The following is a 25,561-nucleotide window of genomic DNA, read 5'->3' as shown; positions in this document are numbered from 1 at the left end:
TTTAAAAAAAACGCAAAATTATTACAAAAATCCAGCATAATCTACAGTAAAGTTATAAAAGCGGAAAGCTTTGGCAGGCCGAAGTTTATATACCCTTGAACTTAAAACTAACATCTATATTTACTGCTAAACTTTTCTAATTAGATTTAAGTTAAAATAATATTTTCGAGTATAATAGGAAACAATCGCCTTCCCATAAGGAATGTACCCCGAAAGTTTCTGCAACAGGTAATAAGCATAAATAGGTGGTCAAAAGTATTTACACAACGTGCACTTCATCATTGCTTATTACTGCAGCTTTTGTAACTTGATAACTGAATAAAATGTGTTGTTATGTTTTTATATCTATGCAAATATTACATCTATGTATGCAAATGAAAAAAAAAATTAAAAACTAAAAAATAGAAGCATTAATCTGAAACAAAAGACTCATTGAAGAAAGTCGTAAATTAGGAAAATGCATATTAAGGCGAGTTAGAAATTGTGTTCTGCTTATTTGGTTTTAATTTCAATTGCTTACCGAAGTTCGTTACTCATTTCGATAAGTTTTCTAAAGTACTCATCTGGTATCGATGACCATCAGATGGTATTTAATTCAACGATCTGGCAGCCCCAGCCCGGTACTTACAAGACCTGACTGTTATGTTACTGATGTAACCAATTTAATTATCACTGATATCTTTTTTTAAACCCAATTGCAAAATTATAAATAATAAAAATTTAACAACACGTACCATATATTTAGTACCAGAATGTGTCTAAGGAAAACTAGTTGGCTTATGTCCGCTACTGAGCATTTTGCAATTGTGTATCGATATATCGATAGCTCTCCATGTCATCGCTTTTCAGTGTACGTGGATTTTAAGGCAGCTTTCTTAGATCCAAAACACAATATAAACTAGGTTCCGATGAAAAGCGGCCACTGAATCGAACCAGAAATCCCCAGCCAGATAACAGCCGGAAAGCGTCGGCGGTCGACCCAAGTAAATGTGCCTGCCCACAGCCAGCGCTGATCAGCTCGAGTCCACCACAACCACAACCCCAGCCCCCGTTTCCTCTGGTCGATAGCCATTCATTATTGATGATGGCCCCCACCCGCCGTCCCAGCGACGGCCTGCTGGCCCGTGTGAACTTCCCGCTGTACGCCGTGGACATGTTGACCAGCCGCCACATCCTTGTGGCCGGTGGCGGTGGCTCTAGCAAGACTGGAGTGGCGAACGGCTTTGTAAGCGCTGCCCGCAGGCTTTGCGTCCTTCGCTCTGGTCTGACGGCACTCTGTTTTTTTTCCAGGAGATCTACGAGCTGTACCACAACGGGAGCCACTTCTGCGCAGAGGAGGTGCTGCGCCACGAGACGGGCGCCAACGTGGTGATGAACTTCGCCGTGCGCAACGGCGGCAGGAGGGCCTACCTCTGCGCCGGCCAGGAGGCGCACTGCCAGATGTACTACGTCCAGCCGCGCGTTCAGTCCGAGGAGGATGGCAACGGGAACGGAGTCGCGAGCGGAGAAGGAAAGCCTGCGCCGACAGAACGGCCGCACGAGAACGGCAATTTGCGACAGCGCAACGCGCACTCTGGCGTGGAGCCGGTGGCCAACGGGCATAAGCCGCCCCTCTCCACAGCCGACATACTGCGCCAGTTCCAGCGACTGCACTTCGACATTCAGGCAGCGGACGTGGTGCAGACGGACTTCCTCAAGGGGGCGAGCCCTTGCAGCGCGTAGTACGCATTAGCGGCAACGGTCGACTGATGGCCACCGGCGGCACGGACGGAAAGTTGCGCGTCTGGACCTTTCCCCAGATGACTCTGGCCGCAGAGCTGGCCGCGCACAGCAAGGAGATCGACGACCTGGACTTCAGTCCCAACAGCAAGCTCATTGCCAGCATATCGAAGGATGCCCAGGGATTGGTGTGGGACCTGCAGAGCGGCCAGCTGCAGCACAAGCTCCAATGGAAAACGCCCGAGGGGGCCAAGTACCTGTTCAAGCGATGCCGGTACGGGACTGTGGAGGCGCAGAAGGACCACTTCCGCCTCTTCACCATCGCGAATCCGCTGGGCAAGGTGGGCCGGCAGCGGGGCTTCCTGCAGCACTGGGACTGTGCCAGCGGACAACTGCGCCAGTCGGTCGCCATCGACGAGAGCCTCTCATCCCTCGCGGTGCGGGACGACGGGCGGTTCGTAGCCGTTGGAACCATGTTCTCGGGCAGCGTCTCCATGTACATAGCGTTCAGCCTGCAGGTGAGCACTGACCACTGACCACTAGTCATGAGTTGTCGGCGACTAAATTTCACCACCTCCGTACGTTGCAGCGCGTGCTCCACATTCCCCATGCACACTCCATGTTCGTCACGGGACTTCAGTTCCTGCCCATCACCAACGAGGAGGGACCGCCCATCTCCAGCGATACTGAAGCAGCCGTGCTGTCCATTTCCGTGGACAACAAAGTCTGCATCCACAGTCTACCGCAAAGGCGTAAGCAGGAAAGCAAACATACTGAAAATGATCTCACGTTGCTTCGCATTCTTTTAGGTACAATCCCCGCCTGGGTTGGCATTGCCTTTCTGATCGTCATGATCTTCGCCGTGTTCGTGCTTTGCTCCTACATTGGGATCTGATATTCAATGGAAAGAAGAGAGTTAAATTAATTTGCATCGTTAGTTTGTAAACAGGGTTTAGTTCTTCAATAAGCCACAAGTCTCTTTAGCACTCCGCCTTGTCCCACCCTCCATCTGGTTAATTAATTTAAGTGTATAGTTTGTGCCGGCTGCCTTATCTCCTATACTAATTGCAATGTTCGCTTAGTTGTACCATAATTTGCTTATCTCTCTAGCCCCCGTAGACGAAGAGTTGCTCGTTTGGCAGCTCCGCCAGTTGTACATTTTTGTTTAATTAAATGGTATTTAATTATAAAACAAACAGGTGACTGCCGCACTAGCAGGTTAATGAAATGTACATTTATTTTTATAATCATAATGTTAGATAATCGAACTGTGGTGGGTGTAGCACACCAACCTTATAGTCACAATTGAATGATATAAACAATATTGTTCCGATGTTCCATTTCTTTAGTCAATTTTTTAGGTAAATCTTTCAGCTATGGAAAAGACAATATATACATTTATACTACAGAACGAGGAAGAAGACGCATAATACCTTCCCGGCCTTAAGATACCACAATCAATCAGCCTGCCATGCGCAAAAAGTGTTGTATATACGTAGGCAAAAACGTAGTTTCATAAAGCTGTCTTTGGGGTATCAATTTATTTATAAAAAATCTTGCGACCCGATTTTTTAAAGGTTACCTTTTAACTTCTGCTCAAATTCAATTATAGCTCTGTTTAAAATTTATAATTGGAAACCCAAAATAACTTAAGGGGGGCTTCTCATGTAAAATTTAAAAAAAAATCGATTTTTTTTATTTTCATAAATCGATAGAATAACGTCTGGAGAGTATATTCCCGAAGTTTTATGATTCAACTCTCAATATTATGGAAAATATGAGTGATTGAACGAGCGCGCTCGGGCGCGCTTTGTGTGCTAACTCAAAATTTTAAATCGTTTTTTCTCAAAACTATGATTTTAAAAACGCGGTACACGATTACGAAAAAACTACAGAACCGATTTTTGATTTCTAAAAAGTGTTTTGCAGATTATACATTGAACGAGTGCATGAATATCTGAAATTGTGAAAAAAAATTTATTTTATACGCTTTTCAGCCCAATTCAGCAAAAAAAAAGACAAAAAATGGCATTTTTTTTCAAGACGTGATTTCAATATTTTAAAATCGAATTTTTTGAAGTTGCAGACATTCATGCACTCGGGGGAACCTTGCTGAATAATAAAAAAAATTTTTATATGTTAAAGATGAAAACTTTGGGCTCCACACTGTACCGCAATAAGTCCCTCAGCCGCGTCGAGCCACACGCGACCTTGAATAAGTCCGCCATTTTGTTTTTTAGAATTTTCAAAAAATGTTTTTCTCATACTTTAAACATGTCTTCAAATATATGCAAAAATTATTTGTGTAAGTTTTCATTTTCCAAGTGAAAAAAATTCCCAAAAAAACAACTACTTTTTCACATGTTACATGAGAAGCCCCCCTTAAATAAGAAAGGTCCTTGCACACCTGTGGCTTCGTTCTCGATGTTCATTGCAGACACAAACAAATGTCTTTGCCTGGGTTGCAATCAGTGGCGTAACTATAGGGTGGCAGAGGTGGCCAAATGCCACGGGCCCCCGACCCAAGAGGGCCCCGGCTCAAGAGGCTGCTAGCTCAGTTTTTTTTGTTCTATGTGTTGTAAGAACCTGTGTATTTTATTTGAATTGATAATATAAATATCAATATTTTAAGTTCTGTATCTATATAAATGTATACAGTGTCCAATAACTACTTAAAGGGTTTATTAAAATGACAGGGCCCCATCAAAAAAATTTGCCACGGGCCCCAGAGGGTATAGTTACGCCACTGGTTGCAATAGTTTTTTTCTGAAAATTTTTATTTAAATTAACAGACGATTCCGCTTGCGTCCACTATTTAGGAAAAATTTTTTGTTCAAAATAAATCTATAATCTCAGCTGGAAAAATATTTATTTAAATGATCGATATTTTGCAAATTTGAGAGCACAGATCCATGGTTCATATCCCTTCTTAAAATGCATTACCGAAAGCCTCACTCTACCCAAAGCTAACACATTTCGACGCGGTAGTCTTGAATGCTATGGCAGATTGATGTCTATATAAGTATTTCCTTGTCACAGGACCGTTTAGCTTCAGGGCCCCCATTCCGCGCTGCCAAATCCGTCGCATCAAAGTGTCCCTCTCCAGAAAACGTCCGCAGTCGGACCAAAATCTCTCGCTTGAGCTTCTGGAGATCATTGAGAGGAGAGCAGCCTCTTGGACGCGGCCTCTTGGACCCACTTCCGTGGTCGGCAATAGTGTAGAGATATCACTGCACTTCGACATTCCTTGCGATCTGAACCGGAAACAAATGATCCCACGGTTGTTCTCAATATTTTCACGTTGAAAAGCCCCACTCTGAAATCCGTGATTGGACAAGAGCAAAGTAAACGTGTGGTTCATAATAATTTACTTGTTTTCCAATATCCTTAAATAATTCTCTGCTGGCAATCTGGATTAATTAAAGTCATCGTGGAGCTCAGAGTGTGTCAAGGGAACGAGAATAAGGAACTTTGCCTCAAGTGTGCCATTATCTTATATATAATATAAAGTCATAATGATCACACTAGTAAAGTTGGTACCCTAATTATCCGAGATACTCGTGAAAAAAGTCGTAAATAATCGATCTGCATCGTCAATGGGCGCAAGTAGAAGTCGGTGGGCTTTGCGAAGTCCTCGTGCTTTAAAGTCGTAGTCAAGAAAGCGACATCGATCAAAGTTTTGTTCTCCGTGGTAGCAAAAAGGTTAGAGTTCGGAGAAGTATCGACTGCTAAACAGAGGACCCTGATTGGTAGATTGGAAGACTAAAAGTGGCGACCAAGACGGCTGAAGCTCCAAAACTCCGTGTGGGACTAGTACTCCATAAGGATGCCCATTTTGGGGAAGTAACTCTGATAGTGCATGTGGGTTTTCCCCAACGCCATTGCAGGCGGAGCAGGAAAAAGAAGATGTTGAACTCTTATAAACTCACGAGACGCACAAGAAACACATCTCCACTTAATTGGTCTCAACGGGCTCGAAAGTATATACATAGTAAGACATCTTGTCTCGTGATCAGATAATCCATATTCGCTTGATATTTATCCCGGTCGCGATACAGGAATGCATTACTATATGCATACTATATGCAGACAATAGTTTCTATTTATTTGAGCAACAGGTGAGACACATTTTGCCACACCTGAAATATATAGACTTCAGCCTCACGCGATAAATGCATTAAAACTTTTGAGACTGATTATAAAGGCTACTTCCTTAACTCTTTTTTCGTGATAGGCAGGTCTTCGATTAGCCCGAAATAAGGTGGAAAGTGAATCGATTCGTACGTTTTTTATTTATTAATCCATGCTTGTTTATTGACTTTCTGATTTCATTTGCGTTTTGCAATATTTGATTTTACAATTCAGACCTAAATATTAACTCTGCGTTTACAAAAATTATGTACTGGCGCACTAAATTTAAATTTGATGTTTGAAAATGTATAAACCTAATTATGCTTGCTTTCTTTTTATTTATCAGTTCAATATTCTCCGTTGTAAAATTAAAATTACCAATCCGTTTCATTACGCTCTTAGTTAGTGTCTATGTGCCATTACATATCAGATATAAAATGCATATAAAATTATGGATACTTGATGTCGACGATGGTGCTGACTCAAATTTTGGAGGGGAAGGTCAAAGTTTGGCGAGCAGAGTTCATCTCGACAATAAATAGGTGTTAATCGTATTTATAAATATTCTGTGCCAATATGGCCGCCTTTGCATACCTTTTTATTATTAGTTGTATAATTAGGGATTGGGTCTGGTTAAGTGATCTTATGTATATATAATATATTTAACTTAGTTACATATGCTAATGCTTAATACGCATAATGCCAATTGCTGCAATTTGACTAAGTGACAACACAGGAAAACAAACTATACTTGCCAAATTGAAATGAAAATTTTACAGTGGTGGGAGGAGAATTGTTCAAAGCAAACATTCAACAAAAATCGGAACAAGCCGCCTTAAGTTCCAGTAAAACGTAATAGGAAGTAATAGTAATTTAAAAACAAATTTCTCTTTTTATAATACTTTTGGCATTTTCTTTTCATTTTCATTGCTAGAAAATTATCTCCCTCTCTCCTGCTCTATCTCTCTTTCTTTCTCTTTTTCTTTTTTTCTTGGCCTAACCTTTAACCTCGGAGAAAAAACTTAAGCTAATTTCAGTTAGAATTTGTTTGGACAGTCTTAATGCTGATTGGGGAGCGGCCGCGGACCCCTAAGAGGCCTTGGCGAACTGGATGACCGAGCTCATTCGCATCACCTTCGACCCGGGTCCTTCCCCGGCGCCAACCGCAGCTGCGGCACCGGCGGAGGCGGACCCGTCTCCTCCGGAACCCAGGGCCTTCTCCGACTCCAGCTGGCAGTCGTCGCCCTTGTTCATGTAGTGTTTGCGCTTGCGCAGCGGCAGCGTCATCACGTTGCGATCGGCCATCATCAGGGAGTCACTCTCCGGCGAGGAGCTCCGCTCGGGGGACTCCGTGCTGGAGCGCAGGCCGATTGCCGCCTCCACGCGTCGCACGATGTCGGGGTTCGGGAGAGCGGACCTGCAAGGGAAAAGCAAATGGAACGCGGTTAGAAGCTGATAACTCTCAATAAATCTGCAAAAGTCTCATTCAGGACTTGCTTAATATCTCCATTAAGATTCTTATTAAAAGATATTTACGTTTTTTAGCAGATTGTTTCATAAAGCCCCTCAGTGAATTCGAAACTTATAAACCCGAAAAGCATTAGAACGTGCTTTCATTTAAAGGAGGGCTTCCTACCCCAACGAGGGACAAAGAGCTGAGATCGCCAGCGAATCCCCTAAAGGATCATTCAGGTCTTGCTTAATATCTCCAGTAAGATTCTTATTAAAAGATATTTATGTTTTTAAGCAGATTGTTTCATAAATCCCCTGAGTGAATTCGAAACCTATAAACCCAAAAAGCATTGGAACATGCTTTCATTTATATGAGGGCTTCCTACCCCAAGCTGAGACCGCCAGCGAATCCCCTAGAGAAATGCATGGGTGGTACTCACTGATATTTGGGTACGGGCGCATAGCCTTTGTGCAGTCCGTGGCGAGCGAGATCCCCCCGCTTGAAGTGCTCGATCAGCACGGTGGCTTCGTGGGTGTCGTCGTAGTTGGCGGCCAGGTCGCTGACGTGCAGAGTGGGCACCTGGGGCTGGTGGGTCTGCGCATGCGGCTCCGTCGGGGGCAGGGAGCCGTGGCCCCGGCGCAGCTGCATCATCTGCCAGGCGGCTGCGTGCACGTCCTCGTCCTGCACCTGGTCGTCGTTCTCGTGGTGGCGACGGGCCATGTTGGCCGCTTCCAGCAGGGCGGGGTTGATCGTGAGGCCAGGAGCCTGGACCTGGGCTTGAGCTTGAGCCAGAGCCTGAACCTGAGCCTGAGCCTGGGGCTGGAGCTCCAGGAGGCTCGGTGGGGCCTGGTAGTAGCCAGCCAAGGTCTGCGGGGGCGTCTGACCCTGCTGCTGCATGCTCAGGTCCGTGGGGAGCTCCTCGTCCGCGAAGCCGCCGTGGGCGGGCTGGGCGCTCGACACACCGCTGTCGCGGCTCACGGCGTCCGCCTCCAGCTGGGCGGGCAGGTAGTGGCCCGAGCTGGGCGGCGGCGAGGCGAGGCTGCTGGCCGAGGGCGAGTACGTGGAGCTCAGCGAGCTCGGCGAGAGTGGTGCGGAGGAGGCGATGGAGGGAGCTGCCGCCAGGGCCTTGGAGCCCCGCGGCTGGCGCGCCTGGCGAGGCTTCTTCGTGGCCGGCGGCGAGCTGGGCGGCGAGGGGTTGCTGCTCTCGGAATTGCTGCTGACTCCCTGCAGGGAAGGCGAGCCGGCAGAGGAGTTCGCGGATCCGGATCCAGAACCGGATGCGGACGCAGAGACCGTTGCCGCCGAAGCCTCCGCTTCTGCGTCGTCGTCGGGAATCTCGTTGGCGTGGCCCTTGATGTGCGCCTCCATCTCCTTCTTGTTCTTGAAGGTCTCGTCGCAGATGGTGCACTTGTAGCACTTGGAGCCGTAGTGCTGCACGCGGTGCAGCTTGAGCACGTGGTTGTAGCCGAAGTCGCGGAAGCAGATGTCGCAGTGGTAGGGCTTTTCGCCCGTGTGCGTCCGCGAGTGCACCTTGAGCTGCTTGGAGCAGGTGAAGCCCTTGCCGCAGCCCGGCTCCGGGCACTTGTACGGCTTCTCGCCGGTGTGCGTGCGCATGTGGATCACCAGCTGGCCGGACTGGATGAACGTCTTCTCGCAGACGGAGCACTTGTGCGGCCGCTCGCCGGTGTGGATGCGCATGTGGCGGTGCAGCTTCCCGGAGTGCTCGAAGGCCCGTCCGCAGACGTCGCACTTGTACGGCCGCTCCTTGGTGTGGATGCGCCGGTGCACCTGCAGGTTCTCCTTCACGCTGAACAGCTTGTGGCAGAACTCGCACTCGAACGGCCGCTCGCCAGTGTGGGTGCGGTAGTGGCGGATCTGAAAGGGGTTACCATCGTTGTTAGAGCACCAAGATTTGCACGATTACAAGGAGCACCCATTATGTTTGATAGAGTTCAATAACTTCGTCGGTCGTGTATTTGTAATCTTGCGTATATTTTGTAACCTGAAAGGACTTATAACGTCGGCCGTCCAAGCTAAAGCTCTTGTTCAAACACTCTTCAAAAGTTGTCAGTTCTTAAGTTTAGCATAGGCTGTTTAAACTACTGGAAGCCAAGGGGACACACTAACTGTCTTTATGGTCAACAAAGAGGATTTCAGAGTTCTGAAAAACTTAGAATTTGTCTGATCGTGTCCACGAACTTTCAAGAAAGTTGCAAAGCAGTCTTGCGTCAGTAGAGTATCTACGGTTTAGGCATTACTTACCAGCCTGGCGGGCACCGCGAAGGTCTTCTGGCACACGTTGCACTGGTAGGGATCGGCTCCGGCGGCCACGTTGGCCAGCGGCTTGATGGTCGGGCTCTTGGGAATGCCCACCGGCAGCCCCGCGTCGTTCAGCTCGATGGCCGCGGACGAGGAGGTTGCCGCTGCCCCGCCGACCACCCCGCTTCCCCCGTTCAAGGAGAGGTCCGCGTTCTTGGCGTGCGACTTCGTGTGCGAGGTGTGGGCCGACTTGCTGCCGAAGGTCATGCCGCACTGCTCGCACTTGAACTGCGGCTTGGGGGCGCTCGGCTTCCGGCCCTGCGCCGCCGCCGCCGCCGCTGTTGCGGGGAACCCGGCGCACGGCTCCGTCTTGATCCGACCCACCGTCGGGGTCGTCGACGTAATACTTTCATGTTGCTGCTGCTGCTTCTGCTGCTGGATGGCCAGCTGGTAGCTGGCGTACTGCTGCTGCTCCTGGTGGTTCTGGTGGTGCTGCTGATGCTGGTGGTGCTGGTCCTGCAGCTGAAGTTGCAGTTGCCGCTGCTGGGGCGTCTGCAACAGCTCGAACTGCTCCTGCTGCCCGCCGGTCGGAGGCGCTCCGAGGCCCACGCCCGAGGTCGTCGCCGTCAGGGGAGGCGGCACCTGGAGGCAGAGCTGCGCCTGACTGGACTGTTCCGTCTTTATGAGCAGCTGGTTGGCGGAGTAGTAGACCATGTTGGTTGTGGATGAATCTGCAACAAGGCGACGAAGGGGGTTAGACGAGATTAGGATTGGGCGCTGACAAGCTAATGGGAGTCGAATGGAGTCGTTAATCGACATTTGTGAAAGGTTTGCGGTATCAGTCATATCTTTGCTTTAATATTTTAACTAGAATAGCTAGATAAATCAACTAAGGCCCAAAAGAGTTTTCAGTCTATTGCATACATATGTAGATGAGATATTTCCTATGCATCCTTGCAATAAAAAAGCTTCAATCCAGTTAAAATCTACCTCACCGTTCTTGGTTAACCTGCGGAACAGGTTCGACCGATCCGTATTCTACGCCTCAAGAGACGAAGAAAAACACAAACCCCAAACAGATTGAACACTTCTCGAACGGGTGGTTAGGAAAAGGTGGCTACGAGCAAAGGGGAAACCCACCCCTGAACTCATTCTACGCACTTCTGTTATTGCCGGCCGGAGTTTTTCCAAAAGGAAAGCGCACAAGCTTGCGGCAGAGAGGGAAAGTGTAGGAGAGAGAAAGAGAGGGAGAGAGCGAGCGAGGGGAGTGGGTAAGATTTTCATTGAGAACCGCGTACTGTGAATTTCCTTGTTGGGATTTTTGGGAGACACTATTGTGAACCCTGCGGGTCTTCAACCGGCATTCGCACGGCCCTTCTGCTCTCTCACGCTTTCCACCTCCCACCTCCCAGTGCTGTTTGTTGTTGTGATAGTATGAACCCCAACACCCTCCCCAAATCCAAATCCAAAATTGCGTATACCAAAACAAAATGGCGTCGTGAGAAAACTTTTTGGTCTGGACTTTTCCGGAACAAAACTTGGTTACCTTTTGCCGACGATTTCTTGAGGGCAGCCTTTGCCTGAGTTCTGGGAATGTCCAGTAACTGGCTGCCCGATTTGTTGCGAACATCTTTAATCCAAATTTGCTTGGGTGCCCAGGTTTTTGTATCATTCTTGCTCTCAGTCATCTTGTTTTCGATGCACAAGCTTCCTAACTTTACTTATCGATTGTTAAAGTGCATTCGTTACATAGGAAGCTGTAAAGTCTCCCAGTTATGTTGTGAATTGGTAGAGATCGTTTCGTTTAAAAAGTATAGTATAGTATAGTATAGTGGTAAATCGATTCATTGATTTGGTTGCAAAATCAGACTTTAGCTGAACCTCTTTCAGTTGAAGGTTGTCAGTCCTTGGATTTATATATCAGCAGTCTTAGGATTATTATGCATTCAGTTTGATTGAAAGTCTAGTTTTTGGGCTTAGTCACGACATCTTCAGACCAGAATCTTCATCTGACGAGTGATCTTTTCCTTGATCAAGTTCTTCTTGATGATTTTGATGATTTTCTTCAAGTCCTTCGACTGCTGCGCAGGATTGGTGTGCTGGTAGGCCTGGATGCTTTGCGGGGGCTGCTGCTGATGGTTGCGGTATTGATGATGACCGCCTTGGCCAGAGCCCTTATTCATGCGCATTTTCCTAAACGATCTCAAGATATCGTTCATTGAAAAATCAGTCATCTTAGAGGTGTGCACCACACTCAAACGCACAACACGGCACACGCACGAACACAAACACAAGTCGAGTAGAATGGGAATCGGAAAATGTTCACATCGCCGCTCTCGAGGTTCTCGGTTCGATGGTGTAACGGGGACTGGTGGGTGAGTTGCCGGAAAATCGGCCTCAAACCAGGAAAGACCTCGACACGGAAAAACCAACCACCAAAAAGAATGTTCCCATTAGATCTGAAATTTCCCTCAATTGGAATATGTTTGAGTGCAAAGTCGGGGGGGAATTCCGAGTGGTTCTCTGTTTGAGTGTTTTACGACTTTGAGATAAGTGCATATTTATAGCACTCCGAAATTTCCCTGAGCTCCGGGAATGAGCTGCTATAAAAGGAAAAACAGATTCGTATCTACATATGCTATCAGTCACATATTAAAAGCCGTTTCCTAATGAAAATTAAAAAAGAAAATGAATCTTAAACTATTATTCTGATGCAACTAATCAACCGCCAAAGCAACAAATTGACCAAATGGACAAATTTTTTATATGATTTTCTTATTAAGCCAATAAGTGTTACAAAATTAATAATTCTAGACATTTTATAATGGCAAATTAAGGAAACCATTTCTTTTGTCAACAACAGATTCTTCCTCCAAGGGATCTCTTTCCTATAGAAAGCCAAATACCAGTTTCCACCTTCGACAACTAAACATTTATAGGAAACCCCATAAAGGCAGAATGAGCACGAGAAGCAAATGTTGAAACACAAAAAGTTTCTGTGAAGGCAAGTTCAAAAAACTTTATCAGCTTTCGTTGTTATTGTGGCTGGTGTTTATTCGGCTGTGCGTTAAACTAGCGCAAAAGTTCATTAACATTCGACACAAAAACTATTTCTGAGCGAGCGAGGTTGGAGAGACAGCATGATCGTTCCCCCCATTACCCCCTCGCGCTCATTCTTCTTCTGGCTACCCGACCAAAAAGTTTCTGAAGGTAAGAACGAACCAAATTTCGGAGGAAACAACATTTATCTATTATGAGCTTAAGTGGATGCCCGCCCGTGCACCACAAAACGCTCGGCCAGCGATCGGGAAGAAGAAGAAGGAGAAGAAGGAGAAACCGAAAGAAAGGTAACAGCTGTTCTTTGAAAGAGTTGAACTGCCGTTATTTTGTTGGGATAGTTCAGAAACAAAGCCGACTGGAAACTGGTCTCTGAGTCGACGGTGATCGTGTTTGGATAGATCAGTAAAGTTGCTTGAAAAAGGAGGGGATAACCAATTTTTATATAAAAAAATGGAGGCATAGCATTAAAAGAATAAAATTAACAAAGTAAATATGCTTCGCTTATAAAAGTTGAATCCTAGGTTTTTTGCAGCTCAAATTTTTAAAGCCACTTTAAGGTTTTGAACACTATTTGTGCACGCCATTTACAACACTGGATAGTTGTTTTCTAACTTGTTAATACTTATGTATTTGTTATTTTACAACAACCAATTAAAAATAAAAAATAAGTTGATTTTAACTTTTGTTATTAAAAATAACCAATTAAGTATAGGAGCTTCGTTTTAAATGACTACATTTTCAGATTTATTTACTAATTGACAAAACTATCTGCAGTTAAGCTTCGGATCTGCTCTTGCTTACTTCCACGTGCATACATACATACATACATACATATACAAAGATACACACAGATCTTTTGAGTTGGGGGTTTGGGTTCGGCGTTGGTTTTTGGTATCTTCTTTGTGGACTTTTGTTGAGGTCATTGAACATTTAAATATAAGCAAACTGTAAGCTTTTCTCTCTCTCTTTCTCCCTCTTTCCACGCCGATTCCCCTGTCGCCCGCCGATTTGTTTATGAACTTATTTCTGGGTAAATTCAGCTTCTGTCCAAAGTATCCATTCCACCGCGCGATACATATTTAGATACATATTTTTACCAGCTCTCAGTTTTCTAGCAAAAGTTCGATGAGCTCGCCCGATAAGATAAAGCGATATGGCCGAAAATGTCCGTAGTTTTGGTATTCAGTGAAAGGCTCCTCAATGAAATTCTATACATAAATACGTCTGTATGAAAGCAGCCTTACCAAAGAAGAACTATTCAAGCGATAAGATACCTGAACAGCTGAAATTCAAGTGACTGGGCGACATTTGGCCGGAAGAATAGACTTAGACGTGATTACCTTTATTTTTAAATCAAGTTTGCAATGTAATATGTTATCTAACACTGTTATTTTGATATAAATGTTGATTTTACAAACGGTTTTACATCCCACTAATCACTTTATTCTTATCAAAAGAAATATGACAATGAGAGAGTTTTGGGCAGAACATGCCAGGTTCAGAAATTTTAGCATTTGTCTTTGGTGTTTTATTTATATTGCGAAGGTCTAGACACGACGTCTGAGCTAAAGCTGCGCTGCCGCTGCTCTGCCTCTGCCTCTGCCTCTGCCGTGTCGCTGCCGCAGTCTGCGTCGTTGCCGACGAGCCACGCACAATTTGCGTGGGGCGCAGCGGTTGGCCTAGGTCAAAAAGCGACAGAGGCACGCGGCAGCGAGCCACCTTTCAGCGAGAACGCAACGCACACTAAGGCACTTGAGTGGGTGTTGGGGGGCGCAGGGGGTTTCATCGTCGCTAAACTATCAAATGTGGCGTAATATTTCTAGCTCGCGTTGCGCTAGTTGGCGAAATTAAATACTTGCGGTAGAACGCTAATACTGAATAGAGACGGGGACATATATACAAAATTACGTGTGCAGAATTGGCTCCCCATGACGTGTTTTCACTTTTTAGTATCTACCACGCTTGCCACACAAATGGCGCAGCCAAGTACCTTCCCTTTCGTTCAGACCTCCCACCCCCACCCACATTGGGTGTGGTTGTTGTTGCTGCTGTTGCTGCAACAGTCACCGCAAACAACATGCTTACTCATTGCAGAGAACGAATCCGAGAGAGGGCAGTTGGCAGGCTGGAGAGTGGGAGAGCGAGCCAGCACGCGCATCGATTGTGTGGCTGTCGAAAAGCCGCGCACGGCCTCCTTACGGCAGCCTGTGTTGCCTTTACCAAGCGAGCGAGTCGAAAGCCCATGCACGCCCTCCACGTGTAGTTCAAGTTCAAGATAACAGCGAGAGCGAGCGAGAGAGTGTCAGTCGCCACACAAAATGTCGCCCCATCCGGAGTGTGAGAGTGCAGCTGAGCTCTGTTGCTGGCGCTGCCTGCGTCGACGCTGCAGTTGGCGCTGCAGTCGGTCTGTGCCTTTGTATGGGTGTTCCTTTTCTAAAAATTTTTGCATTGCATACTTTTTAAAACATTGAAGGATTAAAAACTTTAGAACTCTATCGAAGAATGGAAAAATATTTTATTTTAAGTGAGTATAAACTTTTATTTAATACAAAAACATACATTTTTATGTATATTTGTATGGCCTTGTACAAAATGTCACCTTACTCATTTGTTTACAAAGCCAAGAGGCATAATTACATTTACAAAATGTTCTAAAATTGATACGCCTTAATTACAATTCTACTCGATAAAACGCTTTCATTGGAGTCAAACGACGTCGATGACGGCAGAGCGAACAACCTCAATCCAGCAAAGGGTTAACGAACTGTAAAAAAGCTCACAAAGATATTTTTTCAAAAAGTGTAGAGGAAAGAAAACCAAAAAATTGGTCGAATGTGTGTGTGCATGTAGCCCCAAAACACTGCTTTTCGGGGGTGGGGATCCAAACAAGATCGCAGCAGAGCGGCAGCAACAACCACAGTCAACACACAATATTTTGTGAAAACCTTAAAATAAATACAATAAATGATTCGAGCTCACATCCAAGAAGAAGAGACAATACGCAGCAGCAACAAAGAGGCGGCGTGCACAAGTGTTTTTTAACGTGCCGAAATTCTTTCTCTGTCCGCTGCAGCAGCGCTGCGTCGTCGCCGTCGCCGTCGACTGCGAAAGGGGGTGACCGAAGAAAGGGCAGGCCGACATTTTGAATTTACTTTGCATACTGCTGCCTTTTGTTCTTGAACCAAATTGAAATACGTTTTTACGACGCTTTAAAAATAAACAGGCACTCGGACGCGGGCGAACTTTTGGGGGAGTGCCAAAGCTGCTCGATATTTTTGGAGTTGCATCGTGGAAGCAAACGAGTTAGCTGAAAGCTTCCGGCATTACAAATAACACAGTGACTAACAACATCAAAGAACCGATCCCGGGGGCGTGTTCTCGAAACTGGTTGGGTATTATTTCTGGGGTCCTGCCCACGGATGCCCCCAGTTTCCGTTTCTCGTTTTCGTTTAGATGTCACCCAAACATCAACCATTGCCTTTCAACTAATCCGGGATCGGTACTCGCCTGAAGATTCCGAAGAGTCGATAAAAAAGGTATGTACATACATACATATGTACATATGTACACATCTTGCAGGCACCAAAACAGGAGCGAGAGTGTGTGTGTTATTTTTGGCAAAACACGTTTAACAGGTTGACTGGCAGGGACTGGAAAAGTTGGCGTTAGAAATTTAGCCAGAATCAGAAGTGACTATCGTGAGATCAGTGATTTTATCATCCCAACTCAGATCCAATCACAAAATCCTGTGAGTAATGGAGTCCGGCCGAATGATGTGTTATCTAACCTTATACTTTACCTTTTGGTTAGCAGAAGCAGAAGACAGCACTGTCGCCTTGAACTTGAATTTCGGAGCAGAGAAAACTGGCCTTCGAACGAAGCTCGGTACAGTAAACACTCGGTGCGTCCAGAGAGCAGCGATGCAGGGGAAAACGGGCGGAAACGGAGCTGCAGCCTGCAGCCCGAACAAAAGCGCTCGACTTTTCGTGTACAGCCAACGAGCAGCGTCAAAAAGTGACGCGTCGCTGCAGTCTTGTCCTTGAACTTGGCAAACGTTTTTATGGCTGTGTTTTTTGCAGGCGAACAGACACACACTCGTGCAATTCGCTTTCAAATGCACACAGCTGCAGCCGAACGCGCAGGGGCGCATTATATATATGTGTGTATGTGTGTACATCCATGTGTGCACTCATCGTTGTTATATGCAGGAACACAACTACAATCTGTCCACGAAAATGTATCATTTTTATGACGAACATTGAATCATTGAGCAATTTTAAACTCTTTTGTATTCTGGTTTCTTAAACACAAAGATACATATGTACATATGTAAACCGAGATTTATTGCGGTTTCGGCAATCCCATTTAAAGACTTTTGTCATTAAAATAAAATGTTTAGTAGGCCCGAAAACATTTATGATTTAAGAAACTCGTAAAATGCTTCAAAGATTTGCAGGCATAATTTTATCACACATGTACATATAACTAATATATATATGTAAGTTCTAAAAACTAAAATAATTCCGATAACAGCTTTTGTGGTTATTACTGAATAACGATCAACAAGCGCCTTGTTGGTATTTGCGCTACTGTTAGATAACAGCGCTGAAAATTTTCCCAGTAATGATTATTACCCTGAAGATCCTTATCAGAGATTTACTGGCACGTGTCGAATAGTTGACAGTATTTATATTATACGAACTTGGCCTTGTGATTACCATAAATCGCAAGTTACAAATGAATTAATCTTGAGGAGGATTGCTGATTCTGCCAGGCAATTAGAAACAAGAAGCAAGAATGAGAACTGCTTTAAAAATTGTTAACCAAGGTCGAAATTGTTTACTTATAAAGTATCAAAAACGCAAAAGCCTTTTCGGCGAGAGGGAGAGGGAGAGCGGGCAGATATCCTACGTATATATATACATACATATATAGCTACCATATACAGCTGTGTTCATAATAATAGCAGTGCTGATGACGTAAATGTTTAAGATCGAAAAATCATAGTATAAACACTAAATTGGGACAAATTTGGTTTACATCAACATAATATATTTAATTTTAATTATGTTAACATTTGTTTCAGTTTAATAACTCCATTTTTTTCGAAAATATTCATAATAACAAAATAATAACGACAAAATGTGCTGTTCATAATAATAGCAGTGTTACCAAAAAAATTAAAAAATTTAACAAATCTTAAGAATAACTTAATACAAATAACAATAATGATAAATATTAACTAATTTTTTGACGTAAAACCTTTATTGGCTATTACAGCTTCACACCTACGTGGCATGGAGTCCACCAAGTCCTGGCAACGCTTGGGGGGAATCTGCGCCCACGCATCCGGTACAAATTGCCAAATCTGCGACTTTGAAGTCGGGGATTTCTTTGCCACATATCGCTTGATGTCCCCCGTAAATTTTCAATCGGATTTAAATCCGGGGACTGTGCTGGACACGACATTACATCAATGTTTTCTTGAATAAACCAGCTCTTAGCCAATTTGGTGGTATGTTTTGGGTCGTTATCCTGCTGGAATGACCATTTTAAGGGCATATCCCACTGTGCATAAGGAAGCATAACATTTTTGAGTATGTCCACATAGACGTGTTGGTCCATGATCCCATAGATCATATGTATGCGACCCACGCCGCTGTACGAAAAACAAGCCCATACCAATATTTTAAGGCCACCGTGCTTAACGGTCTTAAGAGGGTGGTTTGGGTGGTACTCAGTGTTTGGGGGTCGTCGGACATACTGTCTTGAGCCTGTCCCACCAAACAAGACCAGTTTGGACTCATCTGTCCAAAGAATATTGCGCCATTTCGTCACTGGCCAGTACAAATGGCTTTTGGCAAACTCCAATCGAGCTTGGATATGCCTTTTACCAAGTAATGGCACCTTTCGGGGGCTTCGCGCATTTAAATTTCCATTTACTAATCGAAGGTGAATGGTGACGTCGCTGATCCCCAACTTCAGCTCCACTTTTACATCCCTAGAAGATGCAAGAGGATTCGCTTTGCTGAAGCACACTATTCGTCGGTCCTTAATATCGGTTGTTTTTCGTTTGGGCCCACGTGTTTTGGACTTCCAATCATATTTAAATGGCATTGGATGCCATAAATGGCATTGGATACCATTTTGGTAAAACAATTTACCATATCTTGGATTTGTTGATAGGTTTTTCCCTGCTTTCTAAGCTGAACTATCAAATTCCTCTCTTCCTCTGAACAGTGTTGTCCTCTACCCACTAAAATTAAAATTTTTGCATGGTTATTGTGTATTTTCATTTAAATTATATTAATTAACTCAAGCAAACTCACTTTTTGCAAAATTTTTAATGTTTTCGGCACTTTTTGTGGATTAAAATGAAAAACTGCTATTATTATGAACAGCCAAAAACTTGTGATTTTGCACAAGAATGTCCAAAAAACGAAAATAAAAAGCAAATCTAATGGAACTTTTTTAGTTTTCCTATCTCTATATTACATTTTACAAAAAAAATGATCAAGCGATCAACTAACGAAAAGGAATATGCTAAAATTACCGTTGTTTTACTTCGTTGCTATTGCACTGCTATTATTATGAACACAGCTGTATAACAAGCTCTCTTGATAAACAAACAGGCAATAGCAGCAAAAACCATTCCAAAAACCTTCCAGAGCGGCAGCAGAACGAAATTCACAAAATATGGCGGATTTGATTGGGGCAGGAGGTCGAGGGAGGGACGGTGGCTGTTGGGGGCCTGTAGACATACAGAAATTTCGGCACCGCACACAGATACATATACTCACGGCTCTCACATACATACACGCACACAAGCCCAGCTACGCATGTCTGCGAACCGGCTTTTTGCTTATTCCTCATTTGCGTTAGAATATTTCGATGGCTTTTTTGCCTTATGCATGTATGTATGTATGTATACATGTGGCTACATATCTTCCAAAGATACATACATACATACATATACCGAGTGGCGAATGTCTCCCTGCCGGTTTCTGTGTGTTCCAACACAAAACTCAATGGGGTAGGCAAAGGGTCGGCCGCCTAATCATCCTAAATTCGAAGGTTTACCTTCTGCGCTCACGAGCTTGTCATGTGACTGGGTCTTCCCCAATTAGAACACGAAAACATATGCCCAAAACTTTGTACTTCTGGGTGAAATAGGAGATTGCCGAGTTGGCCGATAAGCTTTCGTTTCTTATACGTATTCGCTTTCGATGAAATTCGATCGCAGTGTGCACTTTTGTCCCAAAGACACTTAACATTCTAAAAATATAAAGCCAGTACTGAAAGCAGTTGTTTGGTTTATGGAAGAGACTATGATAACACATCTTAAAATACTGCAGACGGCAATTCTGCAAATATAGAAAGGCTTCAGTAACTCCCACTTCGCCGGAAGTTATGTAATTCCTTAACGGCATTAAATCTCCCCAAGAGCCTACATCAATCAATTAATTCCAGATCGCTCTTTTCGGTTCTAATTTATCAAACAAGGAAGTTATGCATTATACATATCTATGTACAAGCCAACTGCTTTATATATTTATATATTTCTTTATCGATATCGATATTATCGATATTTCTTTATCGACCGAAAGTTACTATCACTAGTGTTTATTTCCTCCAACCACCAGCAGCGCAAGGCCAAAATATGTATAATCGGGAAGTAAGTCTCATATATATCGGTCATATATCTGGCATCGCCTCTCTCTGTTCCCCACCGCCGGTGAAAATATAATCTAAGCACGGCACCATTCATAAACTGAGGCAAGATACACCTGCTCCCACATATAGACGTACATTTGAATATCACTCGAGTGATAAGAGTTCGGTTGGGTTGGCCACTTCAGCAAGTGCCTGGTGGAACGTGAATGAACGCAGCTACGACAACGCAAGCCAGCGCGACCCGAAAAGAAAGGCCAATCAAATCAGCTTGCCAATATTAGCGATAGCGATACCAGAATTACCGTACTCAGTTCTTACTTTATAATCGGTATTTTTGTTTTTGTGCCCCGCGACAACAATTTCCTGTGAACATAAATACCTCAATATCAATTTCCAGAGATTAAAACAGAAAAGAATTTTTCGCAACTGGCTGGTGAGTGTTGTTTTTTGGCTTGTACAAATTGGCTTTAATTTTCTTTTGCCTGACGTTGGCACTGACCTTCGGACATAAAATCGGCAAATATTTCGATAAATGCGGAACCTAAGGCTGATGGCTTGGATTCGATATCTTGTGGTTGAAGTTGTTATCACATATTTGGACTTCAGACTTCTGTAATTGTAGAATAGGATCATTGTGTGCATACAAAAACTGGTTAAGCTTTACTGTAATACTCCTTTATGCTAAACAACATTACATTTCCTTGGGAATATTTGTTTCCTTTTGTTTAAATCGAAACCAAAAGATTACTAAAACAATTGATAATTTCTGTTCGAGAATCAAGTTCTGTGAAACAGATCACCTGTTGATATGTATTCTTTATCAAAGCTGTATCGCATGATCCTGTCAAGTGTTAAGGCGACGAAGCTGACTCACCTCTGGCCATGAGTCACACTTGCTTAGGAAACCCCTTTTGAACACCGATTGAGCTATTATCAAAAATTGTGAATACCTAGAACAATTAATATTAGCCTATTGTCATGATGACTCAAAAGGTCGGTTCTTAAGATTTGAGTCATCATGAATATGGTCCGAATATGCCATTCGCCCAAGGGACACTGCTTTGAGGTAATCAAAGAAGTAGTCTAGGTAATTCACTACGGGGAAAGTTATGAAATTACTGCATTATGGGGCGTATACGTGATTTTTGTTGATTACGTATTTATAGATCTGTTGTGATACTTTTCCTGAGCTTATCATTCGGTTTGACGTAAATAGCGCAACGATTTTAGGAGAAGCCATATTGCGTATACGACGTGTTGAGCAATAAAAACATTAATATCTTTAACAATATTAAATGTATTTAGCTCAAATCTTTCTTCTGGGTATTAATTGATAAATATAATGCATTAATATAACCTTTTGTTATAAGAGATAATTGTTATTTTAGTTGCTATTAAGAAAGCAAAAACATTTGAGCAATTTAAAATGAACGGAATGGAGTCATAAAATTTTGAAAAAAATTGGCGAACCCAATTCAAGTATTCCCCAAAAATTGAAGCTCACCATAAAATCCTGTAAATTGGTTAATAGAGGTCCTTGTTCACTGCGAAGGGTAATCCAAAGTGGAGCTGATGTAGTTGGCGATTTGTGAACACTTGTTGGCTGATTCGCAGATATTTTAAAGTTCTATAAGAGTTCTATAAGAGTCGCGCGTCCAAACACGCAAATCGACCAGAGGCAAGTGTTTTCCGCCGAAACTTTTTCACTGCGGCGCGTTCGACGACCAGAACCGTAATCGCAGTCGCTGCGACAGTTCTCTCTTTCTCTTTCTCTCGCTCGACGATGACCAATTACAAAATACACTGGGACTGAGACCGTTAGAAGAGGGACATTTGTGTTTTCCGTTTCGTTATTGTTAGGTTGTTATTGTTATTGTTATTGTTTTTGTTTTTGTTAGCACTGGCGCAGCTGAAAATCGCTGAGCGGGCGATCGTACGTATACTTGATGTGGAGCATTCGGGGGCGCTCGGCTCTCGTCGGCCGAGCACTCGCTGACAACCTTCGCGGCGTGATATTATAAAATTATTATTTTCAAGTTTAGAATCGTGCTGCTCTCGGCGCTCGGCGCTGAAGTTGCCCGTTGTTGTTTTCCGATTTCCGTGAATATGTTCTAGTCACGAGTGGTGGTGGTCCAATGAGCGAGTGTTATGTGATTGCTATTTATTATCTGCTGGGCAACTAGCGGCGTTGTTGTTATCTTGCGCACACACACACGCCACTATAAACGATATTGACCTAGGTTGTTGTGTATGTATGCGGATGCGGGGGTATACACATTACGTACGAACGTATTTGATTCTTTGCACTTCCTAAGTTTGCTTTTGCGGCTCGGCTCGGTTCTTTATTATTTGTTCGATGTTGGACTTCCGTTGCCAGAGCCGAGTGTATTTGATACTGGTTTTCAGTCTTTAGTTAACATGTATACACAACTTAAAAAATTGATTTAGAAATTGCACTTGCGATGGAAAAATATTGGTTAACAGATTTCAGCCGCTTCCACTGACTTTCTTATAAGGCAAACGAGATCAATTGGTATTGCGACTTGCTGAGCGTTGGATGTTCTTTGCGATTTGCAGCTACTGAGCACAGATGATGAGCTTTGGCTTCTAAAACTACTCGAGGTCCAAGTTCCCGGAGAACGTCCGTCCGCGTTGCCTGCTCGTCAAGAAATACGAGAACCGAAAAATTCGCCGAGAACAAAGCTCACAGCGGCAGCGGCATCGGCAGCGGCAGAGGCGTTGACTGCGTCTGCGACGCCACCGCCGAAAGTGACTGTGTGTGTGAGCCGGCATTTGACGCAGCTGCCCTCATATATACACACACACACACAGATGAACAAGCGCTGGCGCTCACTCAGCAAAGGTGGTCCGCCTTCGCAGTTTTTGTAGAACTCGCAGTTGTCGTCGCTGCTGCCTCTGCTGGCAGCGACGTCGACTGCGACGCTTTCAGCACCGCTCAACTTACTCAATAAAATTTTTATTATGATATCTTTCCACAAGTAAAAAATGTCGACGTTGCGCTGGCCGTTGGTTTTGAAATGTCGGTGGGTTTCGGCTTTCCGTTCTTATCGCCGTACCGCCGTTCGCAGGATGACGTATGCGTCGGAACTGGCTGAACATCAGATTTGTTAACAAAGGTACGGCTAACCGATAGCCAGGAGTTGCCAGTCACCGTGCAAGGGTCGCCTTTTTGATTAAACCAACATTGTAAATGTCCAAATCGAATAGAATCGGAGTGGTTATCATCATGATTTATCTATGAATCAATATATACATGGTGTTGCGTTACTAAGATCATAAAGTAGTGGGCATTTAAAAAGTAGTTGTAATTATTTTAACTTACTTGATTTTATTTCAGTTATGTACGCTTCCTAGACGCTATAGTGCATTCCCCCCCTAAAAATGCATCTTATTTTGCTGTACGCTTGATATTACGAAAAGTGTATTGACCTGAGATTTCTTTTGTGACGACGATAACAGAGACAAAAATAAAAATAATAATGTAACGTATGTATAAATATCCGACGAATGCCCACAGTTCGGAGAACGCAGAAATTAAGCAATTTCAATGAGCGTATGGAAAGGCCTCACCGTTTCGGCGGCGAAGAAAGCGGAGCAGAACGCATTTCCTGCGCTGCCGCTGCTCTGCCGCTGCGCTGCTACGGCGCTGCTGCTGTTAAGGGGGAGTGGATCGCGGGGTCAGACGGTGCAATAAATTCAAGCTTCATCCCTTTTCGGCAACGACCAACACCAACAGAAGCGGTCGAGAGCCGCATACAAAACCCCAGTCCCAGAAGGTCTGCCAACTTTCAAAAAGGGCAAAGCGGCGCAGCGGCAGAGTCCGACAAATTGCTCGCGTGGCGGCCGTGCAACGGTTTTCGACGCCACCGAGAGGACGTGCAACGGTGGCTCCATGCTGCACATGCAGGGGAGTTTGAATCACAAGCAGAGCCCGACTGTGAGCGCGTTTGTATGGGTGAGGCGGACGCCTGCCACTCCGCACTTCCGCCCTCTTTGGCAGCTCTGTCGCTTCGCACAGTATTTAAATTACTTATCTTCGCGTTTTTAAAACTACTACAATTGGTTATTCGAACCTGACTTGCTTTAATGCTCTTTATTTAAGAAACTGACATCTGGATTCAAATGCACCGAGCTTGATAAATCTCGAGAACTATAAGAGCTGGAGTAATGGGATTCAAAGTGAGAATTCTATCGATGAATACGCACAAAAATAATTTACAAGAGAAGTGCCACACACAATTTTAAGCATGACATTTTCTTTACATGACATTTTGTTGCTAAATCCTCTGAAAATCATTAGTTACAGGAGTTTTCGTTAATTATGGAGTCCTAAGGAGTCTCAGTTTTCAAAAGATCGGAAAGTAGAATGATAAAATAGGTTCATTATCGTTAATTATGGAGTTTTAAGGAGTCTCAGTTTTCAAAAGATCGGAAAGTAGAATGATAACATAGGTTCATTATTTTAAAACTATAGTATTCAAATAAAATATGGTAAGCCAAAGTGATTTACATTTTTCCGTACCCGCTGTTGTTTTGAAGCTATGAAAAAATAATGTTTAGCTCTAACAGATGTTATTTGCTAAACAAGTGTGATATTTAAGTATATTTTTAATAAGTTATCGGGTTTTAAGAAAACTATAGTATTATCTTATATAAGAAAACAACTGTGCTACACTATTGGATTAAAATAATAATTAAGATGTGGGCAGTTTTTACAATAACTATAATGTTATTACATATCTATAATTACTCTTATATTAGCGAGAATTGTACCACTATATAGGTACAGTTTTAAAACTCTTTTGGCGAAATAAGTCTTTAATAATCTTTAATAAATAGGAAATATATATTCCAAAATAACCAATGTAAACACAGAACAAAATAAGACAACATACATACTTTGAAATATAGAGCTTAAAAAGATAATTACATACAATGTCGGTTTCTTCTAAGAACTTAGATCTTAGATTTTATGTTTCTTCCCAAATTATTTAAAAAATGCTTCGTAGTTTTTCTTTTTTCCGTTCTGATAACAATGAAAATGCGCCGGCCAATTTGAAGTTGATATACACATAAGTTGCCGAAGACCCCTCGCTAACCCTAGCGAATCTCGAAGGGTAGAGCCACAATTCACAATCAAAGAGTAAATATTTGAGAACCCACAACGAATTGTCAACACTTGTGTGGAGCCTATTACATTTGCTGAGTGCGCAACAAGTCTGAATGTAATAGCGACCGCAACTT

At 43.7% G+C, this 25,561-nt stretch overlaps 2 protein-coding genes and 1 long non-coding RNA gene across 5 annotated transcripts; 2 read left to right on the top strand and 1 right to left on the bottom strand.

The window, feature by feature from the left end:
* The first annotated feature begins 835 nt into the window (after positions 1–835).
* Positions 836–3,059, top strand: LOC108093439 (prolactin regulatory element-binding protein). Its single transcript, XM_017193503.2, is given in 5 exon segments — positions 836–1,225; positions 1,291–1,699; positions 1,702–2,237; positions 2,309–2,471; positions 2,529–3,059. Coding segments are annotated over 5 exon segments (1,338 nt in total). The 5' UTR covers positions 836–1,081; the 3' UTR covers positions 2,615–3,059.
* Positions 3,060–6,004: 2,945 nt separating this feature from the next.
* On the bottom strand, positions 6,005–22,975 carry LOC108093417 (Krueppel homolog 1-like). 3 transcript variants are annotated; one of them, XM_017193461.2, is made up of 4 exons: positions 21,801–22,975; positions 9,566–10,293; positions 7,743–9,178; positions 6,005–7,267 (listed from the first exon to the last, which is right to left on the bottom strand). In XM_017193461.2, exons 2-4 carry the CDS (start codon positions 10,274–10,276, stop codon positions 6,940–6,942), a joined length of 2,475 nt encoding a protein of 824 aa, XP_017048950.1. In that variant the 5' UTR covers positions 10,277–10,293; positions 21,801–22,975; the 3' UTR covers positions 6,005–6,939. The 3 variants fall into 3 exon arrangements, with proteins under 3 accessions (XP_017048950.1, XP_017048952.1, XP_017048949.1); XM_017193463.2 differs by lacking the exon at positions 21,801–22,975 and adding an exon at positions 11,577–11,974; XM_017193460.2 differs by lacking the exon at positions 21,801–22,975 and adding an exon at positions 11,109–11,538.
* On the top strand, positions 15,705–16,986 carry LOC108093418. Its single transcript, XR_001771492.2, has 2 exons — positions 15,705–16,370; positions 16,436–16,986. It is a non-coding gene; the product is annotated as an uncharacterized LOC108093418 (long non-coding RNA).
* Positions 22,976–25,561: the final 2,586 nt, after the last annotated feature.

The sequence above is a fragment of the Drosophila ficusphila genome, unplaced genomic scaffold (genome assembly GCF_018152265.1).
Source record: "Drosophila ficusphila isolate 14025-0441.05 unplaced genomic scaffold, ASM1815226v1 contig_636, whole genome shotgun sequence".
NCBI classification, from domain to species: Eukaryota; Metazoa; Arthropoda; class Insecta; order Diptera; family Drosophilidae; genus Drosophila; species Drosophila ficusphila.
Note: the sequence above shows the minus strand (reverse complement) of the source record. Positions and strands in the feature narration are given on the sequence as shown.